General features: G+C 38.7%; 1 protein-coding gene and 1 pseudogene across 6 annotated transcripts in view; both read left to right on the top strand.

The window, feature by feature from the left end:
- USP37 (ubiquitin specific peptidase 37) overlaps positions 1–24,637 on the top strand; it is a 97,679-nt gene that overhangs the window by 4,231 nt on the left and 68,811 nt on the right. For 3 of the 6 annotated variants that reach the window (XM_005672197.3, XM_013984488.2, XM_005672200.3), the window contains exons 2-7: positions 4,924–4,987; positions 7,451–7,674; positions 10,501–10,672; positions 15,327–15,427; positions 19,809–19,987; positions 20,322–20,399. In XM_005672197.3, the coding sequence (XP_005672254.2) occupies positions 7,519–7,674; positions 10,501–10,672; positions 15,327–15,427; positions 19,809–19,987; positions 20,322–20,399 (686 nt within the window). In that variant the 5' untranslated portion in view covers positions 4,924–4,987; positions 7,451–7,518. The remainder of the gene's footprint in view (positions 1–4,923; positions 4,988–7,450; positions 7,675–10,500; positions 10,673–15,326; positions 15,428–19,808; positions 19,988–20,321; positions 20,400–24,637) is intronic. The other 3 variants (XM_003133658.6, XM_021076475.1, XM_021076476.1) reach the window with 2 other exon arrangements.
- Positions 15,477–17,489, top strand: LOC110257197 (annotated as a pseudogene).

The raw sequence follows: 24,637 nt of genomic DNA, 5'->3' as shown, positions 1-24,637 counted from the left end.
TCATTTGTAAAATGGAGATGATAATCCCTGTTCTTCGAGTTTATTATGAAAGTAATGAGATATTGCATATATGGTGCTTAGCACTGTGACTAGTAAATGTTGTTTAATAAACAGTAGATGGGAAGGATGGCAGAGTGATGTGTTTCCGAATTAGGGTAGTAACTATGAAAAGACTGCTTTAGATAAGTGAGAATGAGGTTAAAGCTGATGCTGAGATTCTGTGCTTGAGTGATGGTGGAAGGACAGATGTAAGGAAGTCTGGGGAGTCTCCTAAAGAGGGCATGGACTGTGTCATGTTCACATTTGTATGCCTATCATAGTGTCATCAAATTGGAGTAGCTTAATAAATTATTTTTTACTAAGTGAACAAAGGAGTTTAAAGTTGATGTTATAGCATTCAAGAAGGTGGTGGGAAATGTTTGGATAGAACTTCAGGGAAAGTTGGGGCTTATTTAGAGAGGCCTAAATTTGATCAAGCTGGAGGTTTTTTTTTTTTTTTTTTTGGCTGCTCTGTGATCTCAGTTCTCAGGCAAGGGATTGAACCTGAGCTGTAGTGGCAAAAGCACCGAGTCCTAACTGCTAGACCACCAGGGAACTCCTAAGAGAGGCTTAAATTTGAGAAACAAGCATATGAGGTTAGTTTTGAAAGAAAGGTGAAAAAAAAAAGTTTACCCACCTTTTGAAATTTGTGTGGACATGTCATGGAAATGGTAGTTTAAGATTTAAGACATCATTATGTGCCAATGTTTATAAAGTCAACAAAGGATATACAGTTTTTTCACTGCCTTCTTAGTTTCAAAATGTAGCAGGAGTAAATAAACAAAGACACAAATTGATTGGTACAGGCTTCAGAGTTTTTCATTTTGTAAAGCAGATATGTCCCTGGAGTTCTGTTGATTGTGTGTGTGCGTGTCTTGAGCATTATATTTGAAATCTTCAGTAAAGTAGTTTGTGGCTTTTAAATAGTCAGAGGGTTAATCTTTGTCTTTTTTAAATTTTAATTTTTTAAATTGGATTTTTTTTTTAAAGGCACACTTATATTTTCTTTAGCTGAATTGATGGCTTTCTAGAGAATTGGCATAGCTGCAGAATATGAGTAGTTCCCCCAAGAAGAGTGCATTGCTTTATGCACAAGGATCAGAATAAAGGTGAATTGTTATTACATAGGGTTTTTTCAGTAAAAGTCACTGAAAAGTAAGTGATGTATTTATTTTGGATATATGTTCTCAAGAGTATGCAAATTGGCAAGAATCGACAGTTTTCCTCTATTCTGTAGTAATAGTTTTATGCTTTTAGCATGCTTTCTTAAAGCACAGAATGCCCTTTGGATAAGAATGTTTTCTTTCTTTCTTTCTTTTTAGGGCTGAACCTGCGGCATATGGAGGTTCCCAGGCTGGGGGTCTAATCAGAGCTGTTGCTGTCCACTTACACCAGAGCCACAGCAATGCCAGATCCCAGCCACATCTGCCACCTACACCACAGCTCACAGCAATGCCAGATCCTTAACCCACTGATCGAGGCCAGGGATTGAACCCAAAACCTCGTGTTTCCTAGTTAGATTCGTTTCTGCTGCGCCAGGATGGGAATTCCCTGGATAAGAATGTTTTCAAATATGAGCATTTAAATGACTGTGGAGGGTATAGAAACATTTTTGCCAATGTTACTCGTTGAGCTTTCATAGAATGCTCAAAATTAAACATTAATTTTAATAATGTTAAGGAAATTTAGGGAACCGGGAATCTCTTTGGATGTTCTTAAAGAATAATTGGTTTTTATTGTACTTTGTCTTCCTAATATCGCTTTGATAGTGAATTAGCGTCACAGAGTTCAAAGAAACCTTGTCTTTGTCCTGGGTTCATAGAAAGTGTAACTGTTTCTGGATCATGCTAGATACTGAAAAGGAAACAGTGTTTTTTTTCTCTTAGCCTAGTAGGGCAAGCCCTGATAATATGATGAATGCACAAAAGTAAATAGTTAATCCATTTCATGTAAGAGCAGATAATAGACTAGATTGAGGCAATAAAAACTTTTTTATGATTTTTCCCATTTTAATGTCCTATACCTTTTAGGATTTTTTCCTTAAAGAGAGATTGCTAGTAGAAATGGTTAAGAAAAGTTAACTATCTGAAGTAAAATTCTGTACACTTAACCAAAACTCTGCATCAAAATGTTTGAGAATTTTATGTAGATAAATCATGTATTGCATATAGAGAGAATTATATGGAGGGAAACAGAAGTAACCAATGGAGTTTTTTATTTCTTATGTATTTTATTGAATTTTGAAATAATTGCTTCTAAATTTTGTTGAATAATCTAATTTTTTTAAATGTCTTTTTAGGGACACACCCATGGCATATGGAGGTTCCCAGGCTAGGGGTCGAATTGGAGTTACAGCTGCTAGCCTACACCACAGCCACAGCAATGCTGGATCCTTAACCCACTGAGCGAGGCCAGGGATCGAACCTGCATCCTCATGAATACTCGTCAGATTTGTTTTCGCTGAGCCACGATGGGAACTCCAAATAATCTAATTTTTTAAAATGCGTTTTTATTGGAGGAATTCAATGTCACTGTCCTTTACTTACTCTTGGTCTGTAAGGAAGACACTAAAATAATGGGAGTTTTATGTTAATCCCTTTTAATTTGGCACCTGGACCCATAATGACATATAAGGAGAGATGACGTAATTTGATAAAATTCTTTTTCTTTTTTTTTTTTCTTTTTGTTTTTTCAGGGCCGCACCAGCAGCATAGGGAGGTTTCCAGTCTAGGGGTCAAATCGGAGCTGTGGCTGCTAGCCTGCGTCACAGCCACAGCAGCACAGGATACGAGCTACATCTGTGACGAAAGCCACAGCTCATGGCAACGCCGGATCCTTAACCCCCTGAGCAAGGCCAGGGATCGAATCCACATCCTCATGGATACTTGCTGGGTTCGTTAACCACTGAGCCATGACGGGAACTCCTGATAAAATTCTTAAGGTAGAATTTCTTCCTTGAGCTGTAAGTTATATGAATCGCAGTTTAGGCAGGTTTGCAAATATTTTTATTTTAATAATGCATTCTGTAACTGCGTATTCTTATTTTTCATAAATGACTTTCCTTTCATTGAATTTTAACAAGATAGGAGGATAGCTTTGCATTTAGGAGAAATTCAGATGTACATAGAAAAAGCCTAGATGTAGCATTCAAAAGATGAGTTATGTGTATGCAGTGCAGAATGGTACTTTCGTAAAGAGCTTAGTAAATATAATCTATATTGCCTATAAAAAAGGGATTTATGGGAAGTTAACGCTGTGGAGCAGCGGGTCAAAGATTTGGCGTTGTCTCTGAGACAGCATGGATTCGATCCCTGGCCTAGTGCAGTGGGTTAAAGATCTGGTGCTGCCGCAGCTGTGGGATAGGTTGCAGCTGTGGCTCAGATTCCATCCCTGGCCTGGGAACTTCCATATGCTGCAGGTGTGGTTGAAAAAGAAAAAAGAGGGGGGCATTATTTATGGTTCCAGTATCTCCTGCTATATATTTTAACAGTAAATCAAATAAAGTTAGTAGTGCTGATTTGTTCATTACCTTTTTTTTTTTTTTTTTTTTTTTTTTTTGTCTGTTTAGGGCCGCACCCGTGGCATGTAGAAGTTCCCAGGCTAGGAGCTGAATCGGAGCCGTAGCTGCTGGCCTACACCACAGCCATAGCAACATGAGATCTGAGCCTTGTCTGTGACTTACACCACAGCTCACATGCAGCACTGGATCCTCAACCCACTGAGCAAGGCCAGGGATCGAGTCTATGTCTGCAAGGATGCTAGTCAGATTCATTTCCTCTGATCCATGAAGGGAACTCCTTGTTTATTACTTTTTTAATAATGAGTTTATTTCTTGTGTGCCAGGCATGGTCCTAGTGGGCATGCAGAGATTAAAGAACATACTCCTTGTCTTCACATAGCCGAGTCTATATAGAGAGAGACAAAAACAGTTTATAGTGCAATGTGATAAATGCACTACTAGAGGTAAGGACAGGATACTACTGAAGAGAAAAGCATTAAACATGCAGCGCGGATATAGGGTAGGAGAAAAAGTGAAAGGTAGCTAAGAAAGGCTTCATTAGGATGATAATATCAAAACTGAGTTTTGATTTTATAGCTGGGAGAAAAAAGAAAGGGGGGTCATGGGGAATGGGGAGAGTAAGTAAAAATCCTCCAGAGACCATAGGGTGTGCCAAGGTATAAGGGCATGAGAACATATATCTTTTTTAGGGAAATTATAAGTAATTTGGATGGCTGGGTTTGGGGTGTTTGCTGCGGAGAGCTAAGCGGGGCCTGGATCATGAAGGGTATTTATGATCATGTTAATGAGTCTAGATTTTATCATGAGGGGCATTGGGGAGCTGTTGAATGATATCGAGGAGAGTGATGTTATTTGATCTGCAGTTCGTTGTAAAGATATCTGGAAGATATATGGAGGTAGGATTGACCACTTTATCTTGACTTTCCATTTCCAATCCAGTGCCAGTCATCAAGAGAAAAGTCAAAGATAATTCATATTTCTGGCATGGGCAGCTGGACTAGAAGAGGGACCACAGTATTCCTGGCAGTGCTGAGAGACAGTGGAAAAAAATCTCAAGGCTATATCTAGACAATGAAGCATCAAATTACTAATTGGAAAAAAAAAAGTATTATAAACACTCATTTCTGGCCAGAATTTTGTAGTTACTTTAGCAAAATGTTATCTTAACAGACAGGTCTGTAAACAGTGTGGACTCTATTACTTTGATGGATTCATATACCTAGCCAATTACACTGTCTAAATCTGGCGACAGTTAGGCACTCAAAAATTTTTGTGAGATGAGTGAATAATAATACAGACTTAAAATGCCTAATACCTTTAACTATTCAAAGTGTTTTCATGTCTCTCTCTAAATTTATTTCTAGCTATTTGTTGTACAGCACCTAGAGGCCTAGGACCAGGGGTTCCCAAGCTATATCCTACCTTCAGGTGGGTTTTGTTTGATTCGTGGCTTTTAAAAATAACTGGGGAGTTCCCTTGTGGCGCAGTGGATTAAGGACTGGTATTGTCACTGTAGCATCTTGGCTTGTTGATGTGGTGTGGGTTTGATTCCTGCCCCAGAACTCTGCATGGCACAGGCTTGGCCAAAAACAAAAAACAAACAAAAAACACACTAAACCCTTTGAATTCCGTGCCCACAATTTCAAACTGACAGTTTGCCCTAAAAATTTGATTGTCACTTTTTTGAAAAATTAGGTGATCTGGCAATGCTAGGTTCAATGTTTTTACGTGGTAAAACTGGCTATATTTGACTAGTGGTTTTCATATTTTGTTTGCCTAAATCGTGTGTCACCTACCTTGCCTCTGTGGTCAGTGAGTTGGTGACCCTTGCTAACAACTTACTTGTCTAGGATCTTTGGAGAAAGGTGTTGCAGACAAGGAATAAATTCAAAAAGTGGACGCTAACTCTATTCATATTAAAGCTGCTGTCTGTGTCACTTCATTTAATTTTGCAACACTATAGTATTTATTATTCTCATTTTATAATTGAGAAAACTAATGGTTAGGAAAGGTAAGTTACAGATTGGTAAGTGACAGAGCTGGCTCCTCATATCTAGACCTAGTATGTTTTTCCTTTGTACATACACTATGAATAGCTTTTCTGGTTGAGTTGTTTATGCAGATGCAAAATTAGTGATTTTTAATCTGTTAAATTATAAATAAGAATCTATTAGAGGCAGTGTTTTTAGAGATTTGAAGGCTGTAGTATAAGTTTTGTTTTACTTTTATTAAAAATTTTTTTTAAATTTTCTTTTTCTTTCTACGGCTACTCCTATGGCATATGAAAGTTCCGGGGTTAGGGGCTGAATCAGAAGTGCAGCTGCAGGCCTGTGCCACAGCCACAGCAATACCTGATCTAAACTGCATCTGTGACCTATGTACAGTTCATATCTTAACCTGCTGATACACAATGGGAAATCCTATTTGGTTTTTTTTGTTTTTGTTTTTATCTTTTTACGACCACATCCACCGCGTGTGGAGGTTCCCAGGCTAGGGGTCGAATTAGAGCTGTAGCCACTGGCCTACACCATGGCCACAGCAACGTGGGATCTGAGCCACTTCTGCGACCTACACCACAGCTCATGTGCAACGCCGGATCCTTAGCCTGCTGAGCAAGGCCAGGGATCAAACCTGCATCCTCATGGATGCTAGTCAGATTAGTTTCCACTGTGCCTCAATGGGAGCTCTGGGAAATCCTGTTTTAATGTTAGATGATTGCATATATGTGTGTTTGTGTATAACACACATACACTTTTGGATAGCTTATCTGTTACTATAATTGTATTTACTTGCTGACATCTGGTAAGCTAGTTTGAAGAGTCTTAGATATTCTATCATTTCTGTAAGTCCATCTTGTTTTTTCCTTTTTAGGGCTACACTTGGTAGCATATGGAAGTTCCCAGGCTAGGGACCAAATTGAAGCTGCAGCTGCTGGCCTACACCAAAGCCATAGCAACGCCAGGTCCTAGCTGTGTCTGTGACCTACACCATAGCTCACAGCCAGGAATTGAACCCGCACTGAATGAGGCCAGGAATTGAACCCGCATCCTCATGGATACAAGTTGGGTTCATTACCACTGCGCCACAATAGGAACTCCTCTGCAAGTCGTTTTTAAGTATTAGAAGTTCACTTAGGAAATTTGAACATTTGTCAAGGATAAAATTAGTAAAGATTCTTTCCAGGAATGGTGATATTAAACATAAATTGTAGGCGGATCTCAGGAAGAGGGTTTGTTTTTGTTAATTTGTTTTCCCTAGAGAATTAATGATCTTCTCAAATAATATAATTCTTTAGATTAAACTAATTTCATTATTCTCACAATTTTTCATTTAATGTCTTCTATGCATATGGATATGCTTAGCCTACCAACTGGTAGAAGGAATCATTTGGTGATATGATTGATATTTTGGTAGGTTCTCCATTCTACGAAATGCAGTCAACTCACTGAAAATATTATTTTACTTACATTTGAAATTCAAGATCCTTTAGCATCATGAAGGAGGGTAAACATTGGTCATATTGCCATGGGTACTTGTGTTGAGAGTGGAATCTTTAGTAGTCCTAATTGGCATGCCTTTAGTAGTAGCAATATGGTTGTTAATGGTGCATCATGCAAAATCTAGGTGCTGATAGACACAGGTACATGGCAAAGGAGAAAACATGTTCAGAAAAAATAACAGGTGGGGAAATTCTGTCACTGAATGTCACTGACTGCTTTAGTTGTCTTCCTTATCTTTGCCATCCAGCTAATCAAAGCCTTTGAGGATGCCTAATGAAAGGTAATTTATTGAAATGAAGAAAAGGAAGTAAGATGGTTCATTCAGTGTCCTCTTTCAAACTCTTGTTTTAATCACTAGTAAATGCTAACTTATTTTATTTTTCTTCCTTAGAATCTATCAGGTGAAGGTGTATTTTTGCTTTTTAATTTGGCCAGAAGCAACTTATTTTTAAAGAAAGTATGTCTCCTCTGAAGATACAAGGTCCTATCAGAATTCGAAGTATGCAGACTGGGATTACAAAGTGGAAAGAAGGATCCTTTGAAATTGTGGAAAAAGAGAATAAAGTCAGCCTAGTAGTTCATTACAATACTGGAGGAATTCCAAGGATATTTCAGGTATTTCAAATTTTGATCTGGAATAGATCTTCAAGCACATCCTTTAGTGAATTGCTGTTCTGTAGCATATTAAGTATCATGGTAGTCCCCCTCCTAGATCAATATTTCTTGCTTCTTATTTACAGGACAGTAATACTATTAGGTATATATTATAAATTATTCAGCAGAATTGTTGATGGTGTATAATAAAGAGTAGTAAGCAATCACTGTTATTGAGAAGAAAACTTGTGGGAGGAAGCTGAGTTTGGATACTATCTATCTAAGCTGTTTTTAAAGCTATGTTAGGATAACTTTAGTTATTCTTTTTTCTTTTTTAACTCCCCTCGACACATATGATAGATAAATAACTATTTATGATAGATAAATAACTATTTAGTGTTAACCTTTAATAGAACTTACCAGTGTCTTCTTAATTTCCACTTCCTAAATAATCCTGCAAAAGGTTGTGGTGTACCGTTCAAGGATGATGATTCAAAGTAATCCTTACAGCTGTTTTCTTCTAACCACAAACCTTTGAAGGATATTATTATTATTATTGTTACTTTATTTATTTATTTTTTTTGGCTGCACCTATGGCATATGGAAATTCCCAGGCCGGGGATCGAATTCAAGTTGCAGCTATGGCAGTGCTGCTCCCTTAACCCACTGCACCGGGCTGGGGATCAAACCTGTGCTGCTGCAGAGACAACGCTGGAAGGGATCTCATTGTTTTAGCAGAAAGTAGTTAATTTTGTTTTCACTTCTGTGCTATTATCTTGTGCAACCAAGACCTACTTGTGTTGAATTTAAGGACATAATATCTTATGTTCTTCTGCACTTAAAAATTCCATATTTGTTAATCAGCTTATATAAAAGTATAATATTCTAAAATACTCTTTTGAGGAGCAGTTTTATAAAACTATATGCTTGAGAACCTGAGCTGAAGTAAAATTTCCATATATCTTTGCTTTTACACTGTGAAAATAAATTATGACTTTATGTATCAAAGATATTCTTAAATAGATTGAAGGTGATGATAGGGTAATGGAAAGGACAGTTTCTATCACATACATATATCTACCAGTTGCCCATCTCAGTGAAAGAAATACTTTTTTCAAATAGATATTTCAGTTTTTCAGTCCTCATCCCAAAGTAGCATTGGGAAAATATTTAAATGTTTAAGCAGACAGATCTTTAGCAGCAAAGTGAATCTACCTGTAATTACACCTTCATCTCAGTTCTTCATCTTCTCTGTGATAGGGAGCAGAGGAGAAGAATTGGAGTGTGAGGATTGGGAGAGATGAGTTGTCTTGGGTGTCATGCATTCAGATATTGTTGTCTACTAGGCATTTGGTAAACATGACAGATGCTCCAGCAGAGAAATCTAGACTTAGGAAAGGTTGAGAGGCCTCGCCATATGAGTAGTTAACTAAAATTGTAGGGCTGGCTAGAATTTTTCAGTTGTTGAAATGATCAAGATTACTCTCATCTTGTTTGTTAACAAACTTTTTCTCTTACATTTAACTTTCATTTGCAAAAAAATTGTATATTGACTGAAATAATGGTTTTATGCAATCTGTTTTCCTTTTGCATGCTAAATTGCTTATTTAAATATTTTGGAGTTAAAGCTCAGAGGCTAGTTACTGTGTTTCATGATAGAATTTCTAGTCAAGTTCATGTATTTAAGATCTACCTCAAAGCTAAAAAAAATTTAATTTGAAATATAAATTAACTCTGGTAAAATTTTCATCTTTATCTGAAACTTGTCAAAGGTCAGTTCTAATTTTAAAAAATTTTGAAATGCTATTACTGCTTTCTTTATGCTGTTCAGAGGGTCTTTAGGAAAAGGCAGCTTTAGAAACCTTTGTATATGCCTGCTGAAGGAGAATGTTAGAGAATAAGGATGCCTAGTCGGCAGGAATTATTTAAGGATAAAAAAGAAACTGCAAGATATACTAATGTTGTCTTGGAAAAATATCAGCCAAGAGAAAGTAAAAGTTATCACTTAATAGCACATATCCAGAGTCTGGAAAAGTATAAAGAAAGTGATTGAACCAGTTCTGGGTAGTGGGAGGAGTAAACTAAGAAAATTCTAGGATGCTAATAATCTTTTCAATTCAATCAAAGTTAAATGAGCCCGCTTAGTTAAAAAAGAAAAAAGATGTTCTAACATTGGTAAAGATTTATGTTGATGTATTTTTGAGAAATGGAATTCTTTTGAGGATTATGTTTTGGATTAGGATATGTTTTTACATGGTAGCTGCTTAAACTACTTGCTAGGTATCTTAGAAGCTTTTGTTTTCAAAAAAGAGGAAAGTAAAAGAAAGCCTCTAATCCAGTATGGCTTTCTGAACTGGTGAACTGGTGATCTGGGCTCCGAAAATTCATAACTTACTAGTTGTTAGTTTTTATAACTTTATAACTATACCTGAAAATACACAGTTCCCTACCAAAAGATCAAGAGTGCTAGGATTAATCTGTAAATTTATAGTATGTGTCTGCTTCCCCCAAAAGGCAAATCTTTGATTTAAATGTATCAAGAAATGGAAACTCTCTTTGGTTGAAAAAAAAATTAATATGGGAAAGAGTAAGAATTATAACGTTGGAGCTCCCTGGTGGTTCAGTGGGTTAAGGATCCTGCATTGTCACTGTTGTGTCACAGGCTCCATCCCTGGCCCAGGAACTTCTGTATGCTATGGGTATAGCTGAAAAAAAAAAGAAAGAAAGAAAAGAAAAGAAAAAAATATAACTTAGAAAATATAAACTTTAGTATTCATTATACAACTTATTATACTTGATTATAATTCATTTTTAATGATAAAATACTTTTCCTTTTGTGTTGATCAGCTAAGTCATAACATTAAAAATGTGGTGCTTCGACCCAGTGGAGCAAAACAAAGCCGCCTAATGTTAACTCTACAAGATAACAGCTTCTTGTCTATTGATAAAGTACCGAGTAAGGATGCAGAGGAAATGAGGTTGTTTCTAGATGCGGTCCATCAAAACAGACTTAATGCAGGTGAGCACTAATCATCCTAGGGTCTGATATTAGCAGTTTTAAAAAATATTGCTAGATAGTAGATTAGCATCCCTTGTGAATATTGATGCAAAAATTTTCAACAAAATACTAGCAGACCGAATTCAACAGCTCATTAAAAGGACTCTTCCCCAAGACCAAGTAGGGTTTTTTTCTGGAATGCAAAGATGGTTCAAGATATGAAAAATCTATCAATGCGATACATCAGATTAACAGAATGAACGACAAAAACTACATGATCTTCTTGACACAGAAAAGCATTTGATAAAATTTTACTTTCTTTCATGATAGAAACAGTCAACGAGATAGGAATAAAAGGAAACTACCTTACCTCAACATAGTACAGGCCCTCTGAAAAGTCCATATAGCTCAGTGATGGATGGAAAAGTGAAAGGTTTTTCTTTAAGATCAGGAACAAGGCAAAGATGCCCTCTCTTACCCCTTCTTTTCAACATATTACTGGAAGTCCTACCCGCAGCAGTTAAGAGAAAGAAATAAAAAACATCCAAATTGAAAAGGAAGAAGTAGGAGTTCCTGTTGTGGCTCACTTGTTAAGGAACCTGACTAGCATCCATGAGGACACTGGTTTGATACCTGGCCTTGCTCAGTGGGTTGGGGATCTGGCATTGCTGTGAGCTGTGGTGTAGGTCACAGATGCAGCTCAAATCCTGTGTTTATGTGGCTGTGGTGTAGGCCGCCAGCTACAGCTCGGATTGGACCCCTAGCCTGGGAACCTCCGTATGCCGTGGGTGGTGCCCTAAAAGAAAAAAGACAAAAAAAGAAAAGGAAGAAGTAAAGTTATCTTTGTTCTCAGATGACGTGATCTTATATGTGGAATACCCTAAAGATTCCACAAGAGTATGCCTAGAAAAGGAATAGGATTTAAACTACAGTTGGGAAAAGTTACCCTATTACATAAATCTTTCATTCTTACTTTTTTATATAAAACTTACTCCAAGGTTTTATTCTTGCTATGAAAACAGTAGTATAGAAAATTACATAGTATGATCAAAATTCCTCTACCCACCCCAATCCCTTTCACTTAAAATGTTTTGATTTAAAAAAAAAAAAAAAATTGGAGTTCCCGTCTTGGTTCAGTGGAAACAAATCTGACTAGCGTTCATGAGGATGCAGGTTTGATCTCTGGCCTCGCTCAGTGGGTTAAGGTTCTGGCATTGCTGTGAGCTGTGGTATAGGTTGCAGACACAACCTGTATCTAGCGTGGCTGTGGTGTAGGCCAGCAGCTACAGCTCTGATTTGACCCCCAGCCTGGGAACCTTCATATGCCTCGGGAGTGGCCCTAGAAAAGACAACAAAGACAAAAAATGAGAAAGAATCTGATATACAGCGGCTTGGGTAGCTGTGAAATCATGGGTTCGATCCCTGGTCAGGTACAGTGGGTTAAAGGATGTGGCTCAGATTCAGTCCCTGGCCCGGGAACTTGCATATACTGTGGGTGTGGCCATTAAAAAAAAAAAATGTATGTTGGAGTTCCCTTCATGGTGCAGCGGAAACGAATCTGACCATGAGGTTGCAGGTTCAATCCCTGGCTTCGCTCAGTGGGTTAAGGATCTGGCATTGCTGTGAGCTGTGGTATGGGTTGCAGATGCAACTCAGGTCCCGTGTTGCTGTGGCTGTGGTGTAGGCTGGCAGCTACAGCTCTGGTTCGATCCCTAGCCTGGGAACCTCCATATGGCGTGGGTACGGCCCTAAAAAGCCCAAAAAACCCCAAAACTATATGCATCTTTTTAGGCATAATCTATTGTTTAAATTGAGTTTTTCACGATTAACTAGTCTCTAGCTCTTTCATCATCAGTACTTTGTTATTATATTTTGTGGTTCACATTTTGAGTTTTTTAACTTAAATACAACATTAATAAAATGGAGACGTAGCAGTGCTACCTTGCTTGTATTTAATTAATATCTATTTGACCCACTATTTTCTTGTTAAAAAATTTTTTAATGGTTGTTTCCCATTTAGTTCCTGTTCATTATGTGTTCATGTTACTAAATCTGAACTATGTCAGTTTTCTAAATGTTGAATTTTAGAATTGAGAATTGAGTACTATTTAAAAGTTTTAGAATATGTCAGGGACTATGTATTTTTGTATTAGTTTTATTCCATTTGAATCAGTTTTAAGAATTGATAATGTGTAAGAAAAGCATGTTTCTAAATATATCAGAGGGGAAAGAAAGCACAGTAAACTGGAGACCCAAGTTTGAGTCTGAACAACATGGCAAAACATGAGCTTTGAACCTAAACAGATTTACATTTGAATCCTAGGTGTATTTGTTTTGTTTTTTCCTGTGTACTTTTTGGGCAGCTCCCATGGTAACTGAGTTTCAGTTTCCTTATATCTAAAATGAATGTTACATCACATTAATTTTGGTGCTTAATAAAGAATTAGAGCTCATAAATGCAAAGCATGACTGGAATGTGTTAGGTACTCAGTTAAGTCATTGATGCTTTTAGAGTAGCTAGTGATGGACTTAACTTGTTCTTATACTCTTGGGCAAGTTTTGTTATGATCTTTCAGATTTAAGTTGCTGTAGCTGCCCAAAAGTAATAAATACTTTGCAGAGACTAAGATAATGAATATAAAATATTTTGAAAAGTATAAAGCATTTAAAGTATAATGTCCAGTGTTTGAAATCAATGAGAAAAAAGCCTAATATTTGATAAACAGTGTTGTCTATAAATGGGATATCTAGCTAACTATTTAAGGAGACAGAAAACTGGATCCTTATCTTATTCCTTCATCTAAATGAATTTTACATTGATCGAAGATTTGAGTGTAAAAAAAGTAAACTGATAAAAGTATTATTAAAAGGGTAGAATGAATTTTAATATAATATGTGGATGGCAAAGACCTTTCTGAGTATGACATAAAAACCAGAATCAGTAAAGGAAAAGATTAATAACTTGGACTGTGTAAAAAATATAAATGATCTCTGTGACAAGGGAAAAAAAAAGACAAAGGAAATTAGCCACCAAGACAGAGTTAATACTGCTAATACATAAATACCAACCTTCCAAATAAGTAAGAAAAAGACAGTTCAGTAGAGAAATGGACATATAGGAAATTCAGGAAGAAAAACAGCCCATAAACATGAAAAAATTCTCCACTTCACTGATTAAACATTCAAATTCATACTGTCATGTTGGCAGTAGTGTGAGACGAGGCAAGATACTCTCATGTATTTGGTAGGAGCGTGGAGTTTTGTTTGTTTCTTTGTTTTCGAGGAATAGTGTTAATATCAATTTAGTTTAAAATTGTACATTCTTGGGAGTTCCTTTTGTGGCTCAGTGGTAACGAACCCAAGTAATATCTATGAAGATGTGGATTCAATCCCTGGCTTTGCTCAGTGGGTTAAGAGATCTGGTGTTGCCATGAGCTATCGTGTAGGTCAAGACTGTGGCTCTGATCTGGTGTTGCTGTGGTGTAAGCCAGAAACTGCAGCTCTGACTTGACCCCTAGCCTGGGAACTTCCATATGCTGCAGGTATGGTCCTAAAAAGCAAAATAGATAGGTAGGTAGGTAGGTAGGTCCTAAAAAGCAAAATAGATAGGTAGGTAGATAGATAGATAGATAATAGGTGGACAGATAGGTAGATAGATAGATGCTGCAGGTATGGCCCTAAAAAGCAAAATAGGTAGGTAGGTAGATAGACAGAGAGACAGGCAAACATTGTAATCCTTTACCCCACCAGTTCTTATTCTAAGGAGTTTTAGCCTACAGAAATTGTTCCAGTAGTGCAACAAGATATGTAAAAGGATATTCTGCATTGTTTCCGATTTTTAAAATTAAAACATTCCAGAAAATCATCAAATGAGGGGAAATTAAAGTATAAAATACATTTTCAAGTATATAAAAATTCATGTATATGTATTGCCTTGCATGTTCTTTAAACGAGCATTGATTTCTTTAGAATAGAAGCTATTCTCTTTGCTGAACTTAAAGGGAATGTTTTGAGTCTGCATTATTGAAAATATATCTGTCATTGGTTCTGACACATGTCCTTGGCATCCACAGTGTCAATGTTCAGGCTGTAGATACACAGTGACTAAGTTTTCTGTAGTGTTAATTACCAATTATTTATATAGGAGAATTTCTAGCATTTTCTTTTTGCATTTAAAAATGTATCCTTGGAGTTCCCGTCGTGGCGCAGTGGTTAACGAATCCAACTAGGAACCATGAGGTTGCGGGTTCGGTCCCTGCCCTTGCTCAGTGGGTTAACGATCCGGCGTTGCCGTGAGCTGTGGTGTAGGTTGCAGACGCGGCTCGGATCCCGCGTTGCTGTGGCTCTGGCGTAGGCCAGTGGCTACAGCTCCGATTAGACCCCTAGCCTGGGAACCTCCATATGCCGCGGGAGCGGCCCAAGAAATAGCAACAACAACAACAACAAAAAAAGACAAAAGACAAAAAAAAAAAAAAAAAAAAATGTATCCTTTTATTACATGTTCCCAAGTTTTTACAGTTATATTTTTTACTTAATTCCAGCTCAAACTTTAATAACTGTACATATCAGACGTACTTTCTATCAGAAAGAATTGGTTAATAAGCACTTTGATTTGTTTTATTTTTCCTGTTTCTATTAAAGTAAGTGATCTGGAAATTTTTTTTTTTTTCACTAGCCATGAAACCTTCTCAGGGTTCTGGTAGTTTTGGAGCTATTCTGGGTAGCAGGACCTCACAGAAGGAAACCCACAGGCAACTTTCTTACTCAGACAATCAGGTATGTTCATTTGAATCTTTTTAGCCTTTTTTTGGCCATGCTCGCAGGGCCAGGGATGGAATCTGCACCACAGTAGCAACCCAAGCCATAGGTGTGACAACACCAGATCCTTAACCCGTGGAGCCACCATGAAACCCCTTTTTTATCTTTTTATTTTAAAAAAAGATAAGCTTAGACATTCTGTGAAGTGGTTGCAGGAAGTAGAATTTAAACTGTAATGTCTAGGCTGTGCACTAGGTGGTCCCTCGGATCTGTCTCTTGCTTCAACAGTACTTAGATGAAGAGACCCAGGGATGCCGCTTGCTCCAACCTCCAACTTCCCTCCAGCCTTTTTTCCAGTCACAGCCTTCAGAATTAGCCACTCAGATATCTTCGGTCTCTGGGACCAGCCAACACCATATTTTGAGCTTAACTCCTTATTGCCAATCAACCATGAGCTCCTAGGTTGGTCAGAATTATTCCACCGAGGTGGATGCCTTCATCAACCACCTGATCAACATGCTTCTGCAGGCCTCCTACACCTACCTCTCAATTTCAACCTCGACAATGTGGCTCTGGAGGGTGTGAGCCACTTTTTCTATGAATTGGTCGAGGAGAAGCGCAAGGGCTTGGAGCATCTCTTGAAAATGCAAAACTAGTGTGGTGGCCACACCCTCTTCTAGGACGTGCAGAAGCCATCTCAAGATGAGCAGGGTAAAACCCAGGACGCTATGGAAGCTGCCGTTCTCTTGGAGAAGAACCTGAACGAGGCCCTTCCAAATCCGCGTGCCCTCGGTTCTGCCAGCACAGACCCCCACCTCTGTGACTTCCTGGAGAGCCACTTCCTGGATGAGGAGGTGAAGCTCATCAAGAAGATGGGCGACCGCCTGACCAACCTCTGCAAGCTGTCTGGTCCCCGTGCTGGGCTGGGCGAGTACCTCTTTGAAAGGCTCACCCTCAAGAATGACTAGGAGCCTCTGGAGCCCAATGGCCTTTGAGGAGCCCCTCTAGTGCCTGGGCTTCTACCAGAAGCCCCTCTGCCACCACAAGGCACTGTTTTAACCACCCTGGAGCCCTCTCCCAAGTCTTAGACCAAATGGAAACAATAAAGCTTTCTGCAGTAAAAAACTTTAAAAATTAAAAAAAATAAACTAATGTCTAATTCTTGCATTATCACAAGGTTATTTTCCACTTATCTGAACTTTACCTCAGTAGAGTAGTTTTTAAAAGCATAACTTTGGGGTTAGATGTGGGTTTGAGAATTGGTGCTGCCACTTACTAGCTGTAGGTCATTGTAGAAGTTCATTAAGTATCTTGAGCCTATAAAATTGAGATAGCAATCATATTTTAAGGGTTGCTATGAGATAATGCACATGAAAGTGCTTAGCCCATGATAACCATATGCTAACAAAATTTATTGCTGATACTTCTTTGATGCCCTTTGGGTCTGTTTTACATTACGAACTTTGTCTCTGCATTATGTGATATATTGTTTTGTTGGGTCTTCTGGTTGCTTTTTTACAAGTTTTTCTTTCAGGAGTTCCTATCATGGCACAGCAGAAGTGAATCCGACTAGGAACCGTGAGGTTGCGGGTTCGATCCCTGGCTTCACTTAGTGGGTTAAGGATCTAGCATTGCCGTGAGCTGTGGTGTAGATCTGGTGTTGCTGTGGCTGTGGTGTAGGTCGGCAGCTGTAGCTCCACTTCACCCCCTAGCCTGGGAACCTGCATATGCAGCAGGTGCAGCCCTAAAAAAAATATTTTTAAAAAAAGTTTTTCTTTCTTAAATTTTCAACCAGTCATGGGACTTACTTACTGTACACTATTGAGACTTATCAGTCCTGTGCCTCTTTTAATGTATACAAAGGTAAACCAAGTGTAAAGAGAGACTTCGATGCTCTCCTATAAGTAAATGAATGAGTTCTTTTTGGCTACGCAGAAATAACTTGATTCCTTAATCCATTACTGGATTAAGCAATGGATGAGTTTTCATTTTGTTCTTTTTTTTAACTTCACAGTTTTATTTTTTTATTTTTATTTTTTGGTTTTTTAAAGCCGCAGCCTCAGCATATGGAGGTTCCCAGGCTAGGGGTCCAATCAGAGCTATAGCTGCCAGCCTACACCAGAGCCACAGCAACACGGGATCTGAGTGACATCTGCAACCTGCACCACAGCTCACAGCAACACCAGATCCTTAACCCACTGAGCAAAGCCAGGAATTGAACCTTCATCCTCATGGATGCTAGTTAGATTGTTTCTTCTGAGTCACAATGGGAACTCCAGTTTGTTTGTTTTTTAACATTTTAATTGAGGTATGATTGATATGCAGTATATTGCATATACTTAAAGTGTGCACTTTGATATGTTTTGACTTAGCGTATGTACCTGCAGAATCATCACCATAATCAACCTGGTGAACATAATCATAACCCTTAAAAGCTTCCTCATCCTCCTTTGTAATCCTTCCCTCTAACTCCGTCTCTGGCCACTATCCCTAAGCCACAACTGAATTGCTCTCTGTCAGTTTGTGTTAGTTTGCATTTTCTATAGTTTTATACAAATGGAATCAGTGTATAATTTTTGATCTGGGTTTTTCATGCATTCATTATTTTGAGATTCATCCATTTATAGGTAGAAATTTAAACTATTAGAGTATTTAAATGTGTAAATGTTAACATATCTAGGAGAAGCAGCTGTTTATATTTTCATAGATAATGATTCCCATTGGTGAAATTGCAAAATCAGTTTTATGTGTCGTGACTAGCATTACATAAAAGAGGAATAGAATAGAAAACAATAGAGAAGATATTATACATAGTAAAAATAAGTGTTGGTTTCTGAAACTTTTGGTATTTATATAAATATGTGTAATAAGTTGTGATGTTAAAATATTTCTCACTATGTGAGTTACCGTCATGGCGCAGTGGTTAACAAACCCAACTAGGAACCATTAGGTTGCTGGTTAGATCCCTGGCCTCGCTCAGTGGGTTAAGGATCTGGCGTTGCTGTGAGCTGTGGTGTAGGTTGCAGACATGGCTCAGATCCCATGTTGCTGTGGCTCTAGTGTAGGCCGGCAGCTACAGCTCTGATTAGGCCCCAAGCCTGGGAACTTCCATATGCCATGGCTTTGGCCCTAGAAAAGACAAGAAGACAAGAATAAATAAATAAATGCTTTATTGCTAAAGAAAGTTTTTTTTTTATCACATCTGTAGTTAGGTATAATGTATAAAGTGCTGTGTTCTCTCTGAATGTTTTTGCTGTGTCTTTAGGGTAGACTCTTCGATTCATCTTCTGCCAGTACCCTCTATATATATCACTTTTTTGTTTTTCTATCTTTAGGGCCACACCTGTGGCATATGGAGGTTCCCAGGCTAGGGGTCTAATCAGAGCTACAGCTGCCAGCCTACGCCACAACCACAGCAATATCAGATGTGAGCCATGTCTGCGACCTACACTGTAGCTCATGGCAATGCTGGATCCTTGACCCACTGAGCAAGGCCAGGGATCGAACTCGAAAACTCATGGTTCCTAGTCGGATTCGTTTCCGCTGCACCACGACGGCAACTCCCTTATCTATCACTTTGAATCTCCCTGTCATTTATCTGTTTGTTTCATTCCTCCAAACTAGAAGCCCCTCAAAAATCATATGTTGTACATGTGACTTGGCAGGCATTTAAATTATGGCAACCAAATGTTATTGTTGCTCCTTTTTTCTCAAATCTCTGTCATTTTAAATTATCATAATCAAATAGGATTTTTTTTTCTCTAAAGATCTACTTTCATGCTGGTCACTAGAACCATATCTTGTGTTTGTGAGTCTTTTTTTTTTTTTTTTAATTCAAAGCAAATTCCCTTCTGCTTCTATATATGCTATTAAATTTGTGAGTTTATTGGAGTTCTCATCGTGGCACAGCAGAAACTAATCCGATTAGGAACCATGAGGTTGTGGGTTTGATCCCTGGCCTTGCTCAGTGGGTTAAGCATCCAGCATTGCCATGAGCCATGGTGTAGGTCGCAGACACGGCTTGAATCCCACGTTGCCGTGGCTGCAGTATAGGCTGGCAGCTGTAGCTCCGATTCAACCCCTAGCCTGGGGACCTCCATATGCTGAGGGTGAGGCTCTAAAAAAAAGCAAAACCAAAAACAGAACAAAACAAAACAAAAAAAATATTGTGAGTTTATAAGAGTACTATAAGAAAATGTATATCAAACTTAGTTTCTGACACTGACCATACATTAAATCACCCATTAAAAAAAACCCCAAAACAAGAAATACTGATGAATGGACTTCTCTCCAGGCCAGTTAAGCTAGAATCTTAAAAAGTTCCCCAGATGAGGATCACTGTTGTAGAAGTATGCCAATTAATTTGAAGAATTAGCTGTGTTAAACTTTATTTTTATAGGTCTCTTCAAAAAGAGGAAGTTTGGAAACTAAAGATGATATTCCATTTCGAAAAGTTCTTGGTAATCCAGGTAGAGCATCAATTAAAACTGCAGCAGGAAGTGGAATAACTGCTACCCGGACAATTCCCTCTTTGACATCTACGTCAACACCTCTTAGATCAGGGTTATTAGAAAATAGGTATGAAAGACTTTTTTTCTTTCTTTCTTAGTCATTAGCTTTACCTGTTTATAAATGTCTTTTAGACCTTTTAGAAAGACCAATAATTTGAGGAAAAGAAGGAAATTTTCCACTTAGAAAAAGAAAGTATAAAGTGTATTTTTGGGAAATAGTATCTGTTTTATATAGTTTGTTAGTGACATGTATAGAGCTTGCAAATAACACAGTATATTAATTTAAATGTAGTATAGAGAATTAGTGGTAGTCACAGGTCTTGTTCTCGAGTATGTTGGTTTATACTTTTTAGTGGTATGAATTAATGACTTTTTAAAATAACCACCTTTATTCTCTGTAGGACTGAAAAGAGGAAAAGAATGCTATCATCTGGCTCAGAGTTGAATGAAGATTATCCTAAGGAAAATGATTCATCATCGTAAGTTGCTTTAAGAACTTTTATGACACTGGATCAGTGTTTCTTTCTATTCTTTTCTTTTTTCTTTTTCTTTCTTTTTTCTTTGCTGTTTAGGGCCGCAAGTGCACCATATGGAAGTTCCCAGGCTAGGGGTTGAATCAGAACCACAGCCACAGCCACAGCCACAGCAATGCTAGATCCAAGCCGCATCTGTAGCCTACACCACAGCTCACGGCAATGCTGGATCCTTAACCTACTGAGCGAGGCCAGGGATTGAACTCTCATCTTCATGGATACTAGTCAAGTTCATTTTTGCTGAGCCACAACGGGAACTCCCAGTGTTTCTTATATTGGTGATTTAAACCACTCGCAAAGATTGGGATGGTGTTCAATTTGTAGGAATCCCAAAGATAGAAGAACAGAATTTTGGGTACTTTGATGACAGTAGGTTGTAGGCTCAATAGAGAGAGGATTGCCACTACTATTGCTTTGGTCATTTCATCGCACTTCTCCCATCCTAGCTTTTTTTTATCTGCAGTTCTTAGAAGAAGAATAAAGCTGAAGAACTCTAAATAGATGTTTCTTTTTGACTGCTCTTTTAATATGAGCCCCTTCCTTCCCTTTTCCCTTTGGCTGTAAAAAAAATTTTTTTTACCTTATTCATGTAAAAATTTAACTTAGGGGTGAAGGGGTATGAAAACCCTGCATAGGTTAGGCAAGGAGCATCAGTCCTTTAGAGCCAATTTTTAGCTCACAGTCCTCTTCCTCATCAAGAGAAGAATGGTTTTGAGAAGAATGATTTTGAGAGCCATGTCCCAGATCGGGTCAGTCACCTAAGTTGCTCCTGGCTCTCACGAAGCTAACAGCAGAATTATAAGCTGTCTTGAAAGCTATTACCTCTAGAACCATGCTGCCACTGCTAAATGTGGAAGTCCTTTTACAGAAAAACCAGAACCCACCCAAGTTGATGTCTGCCGTCAGAAGCAGAACATGACTTATGCCTTATTGCCACTTTCCAGATACTGTACATGTACATGTAATTGTTTTATATTAAATCTTGAATATTAAGTTGTAGATGCTGTTTTTTAGCTTTATGGAACATGGAGATACACTAAAAGGTAGTTGTAATAGGGAGTTTCTGTTGTGGCTCAGTGGTAATGAACCCAGTTAGTATCCATGGGGGTGCAGGTTAGCCTCTCTCAGTGGATTCAGGATCCAACATTGCCTTGAGCTATGGTGTAGGTCGCAGACATGGCTTGGATCTGGCATTGCTGTGGCATAGGCTGGCAGCCGTACCTCCAATTCGACCCTTAGCCTGGGAACCTCCATATGCCACAGTTATGGCCCTAAAAAGAAAAAAAAAAAAAAAAGTGGTTGTAGTGAACTACAACTTTGCGTGCCACCATATTCACCACACTTTGGAGAAGTCTCAGTTCCACTTCTAATTGTCTGATGAGCCCTAAATTTCTAATCCTTTTTCTGGGCTAATACTGTTGACACCCTCACAGTTAAATTTTTCAAAGTTTGGGCTGCTTAGAAGTAGTATTTTTGAAAGTGACTTATTAAGAGACAAGTAACAGAGTAAGTAATGCAGGGCTGGGAAGGGGAGGGAGCCAACCCAGGATGTGACCTTATTACATAAGGTAAAAGTAAAGCCCCACTGAGAGTAGGCCTCATTTTGATCCCTCAGTTTGGGCTTGTCTCAACTTGAGGTAAGGAAGATGGGCTTTCTTGTTCCCATACTGCAGTTTTTGGTTAACAGCTGCCTTGGTGCTCTTGGCTCTGCCCAGATGTGCAAAATATTTTAAGTAGCCCAAAGGCAGTCTAATGAATAACTGCAGGTGCTAGCTATTGAAAACATAATCTAGATGCATGAGAAGTATAAAAAGGGATCTCAGGGGTTCTGATGGAGCATCCCTATTAAATTTGTTCTGTCTTATTACAAATTCTTCTCATTGATGGTTTTCAGTTTCTAGGTGAGAATATTAAAAAAGGAGGGTTAGGGAGTTGAGCTGCAGTCCTTTTTGTCCTTATTGCCATAAATAGCCTTGAGATTATAACTGATATTATTATCTACTTCTACCATCCATTCTAGATCGGCTGTATTTTCCACTAACACTTCTGGTCTTGATGGTTTGCCTGGTGGTATGACTGAGATTTTCTCTGAGGGGTCTGAGCTCCTGGTCACTGTGTACTTGTCAGGCTCTGGTTGCTGTAATTGCCCATTCACAGTGAAAACTAAGCATGAGAGTGCCAAGAGATTCCCTAGTTATTCTGAAGATATTCCCTTTATTCTGAAGATATTCTTCCTGCTCTCATTATATAGCAACAACCCTACCCCTTAAAATAATCCAAGTGAGTTGCTCCTTACAGTATGTTAACTCCTTTCTTTGTTTGTTGATCTTCCAGCATGCCCCAAATGAGTAGATGGCAGCCATAGCTTTAGATTAAATGGGATTCTTCCTGTTCCCTCTGATGAAAAAATTACCCCTCTGGAAACCAGGACCTCTAGACCAATAAAAGCTAAATTCAGGGGACAAGAAGCACAGATTCTCCAAATGGTTTATTGAGAATGCTAGTAGGGGCATTCCTATTTGACTTCATGGTTTCCAGACCCATGTATTCTCTATAAATGTCATGACTTGTTGGTTTATGATTAACATTGTATCCTGAAGAGCAACTGTTTCCTAAGAAGATCATCTCTAAGCTGAATGAACCATTAAAGGCTGTTGGCTATCCGCATTGAGATAATATCCTCTGTGGTAGAACCAATGGCTCCTTTGGTCATTTGCCCTTTTTGTACCTCCATTTCCTTCATGTAAAATGTCTTTCTTGTTCCAGGATGATGTTAAGTGAGATTTCATGTTAATAAATCATATACTCTTAGGAGCCCTCAGATAGCAATGTAGCCAAGGCACCGTGGGCAGGAAAGGCAAAAGCAAACCTGTACACCAATCCCTGTCAGAATTAATTGCTCCCTTTCTGGGATGCAAAAGACCTAATATAATCAGTTTATCGCCAAATGACTGGTTGGTTTCCTTAAGGGATAGCACTCACTCGGGGCTGGGCATCGGTCTCTGCCGCTGACCAGTTGAACATCCAGCAGCATCTGTAGCTAAATAAAGCAGTCTTGTTGAAAGGGAGCACCTATTGTAGGGTGTATTCATAGCTTTTATCTCTGCCAGTATAGTTGTTATTCATGGGCTCTTTGTGGAAATATTTGAATGGCTGAATACAGAGATTGGCTGGCATCCTTTGGACAAGTTACCCTGTGTGATTATTTTTAATGTCTCTGGTGGAGTTCTCTGGCATGCATTAACATGTGGAACAGATCTTCACCCTTTGTATGTACTTCTATGTGACTATCCTTAGGCCTCTTCCATAAATCATTTCTCCCTGATCTTCTAGGCTTACTTTTTCCAGGCCCCTGACCATCCATCCAAACCATTTGCTACCATCCAGGAGCCCATTGGCCTACTTTTCTTTCCACACTAAGTGGATGATGAGATGCATTTCCCAAACTCTGCACAGTTGAGGATTTCATCTCACTCCTGTCTTTCAAGGCAGTCCCTTAGTGGGGCTATAGTGCAGCAGCAGTTCATTTTCAGCCTTGTGCCAGTGTACCAAGATGATCTATGCATGAATCAGGCCCAAGGGTTTTTTTTCTTCCATCTGGTCATAGGGAATGCTCATAGATCTGTTCTCATGATCTATTCCTGTTTACTTGGATGTACCACTTATATTTTATGATGGATTATTGCTCTAACTACCTGATCTTACAGCTTCATGGGTATGATAGCTTTTAGCTCATAATGGCTTGCTCTCATAGCACGACCCATGGTCTTTATGATTATTATTTAACCCATAACACTATATCAGCTATCTATTTCCATGTAACAGTATCCTTAAAATAACAACCGTTTATTAGTGCTTTTCAATCAGTGGTCACTTGAGTGGTTTGGTTTATCTGGGCCAGGCTTGGCCAGTTGTGGCTGGATTCTCTCATTTTCTATTGTCTTTTGCTCTTTAGGGCCGCACCCGCGGCATATGGAGGTTCCCAGGCTAGGGGTCTAATTGGAGCTACAGCTGCCTGCCTATGCCACAGCCACAGCAACACCAGATCGGAGCGTCATCTGCTACCTACACCACAGCTCACGGCAACACCTGATCCTTAACCCACTGAGTGAGGCCAGGGATCAAACCCGCAGCCTCATGGTTCCCAGTTGGATTCATTTCCACTGCTCCACAATGGGAACTCC

This window comes from Sus scrofa, chromosome 15, assembly GCF_000003025.6.
Source record: "Sus scrofa isolate TJ Tabasco breed Duroc chromosome 15, Sscrofa11.1, whole genome shotgun sequence".
Taxonomy (NCBI): Eukaryota; Metazoa; Chordata; class Mammalia; order Artiodactyla; family Suidae; genus Sus; species Sus scrofa.
This window is presented reverse-complemented; position numbering and strand designations above follow the sequence as displayed.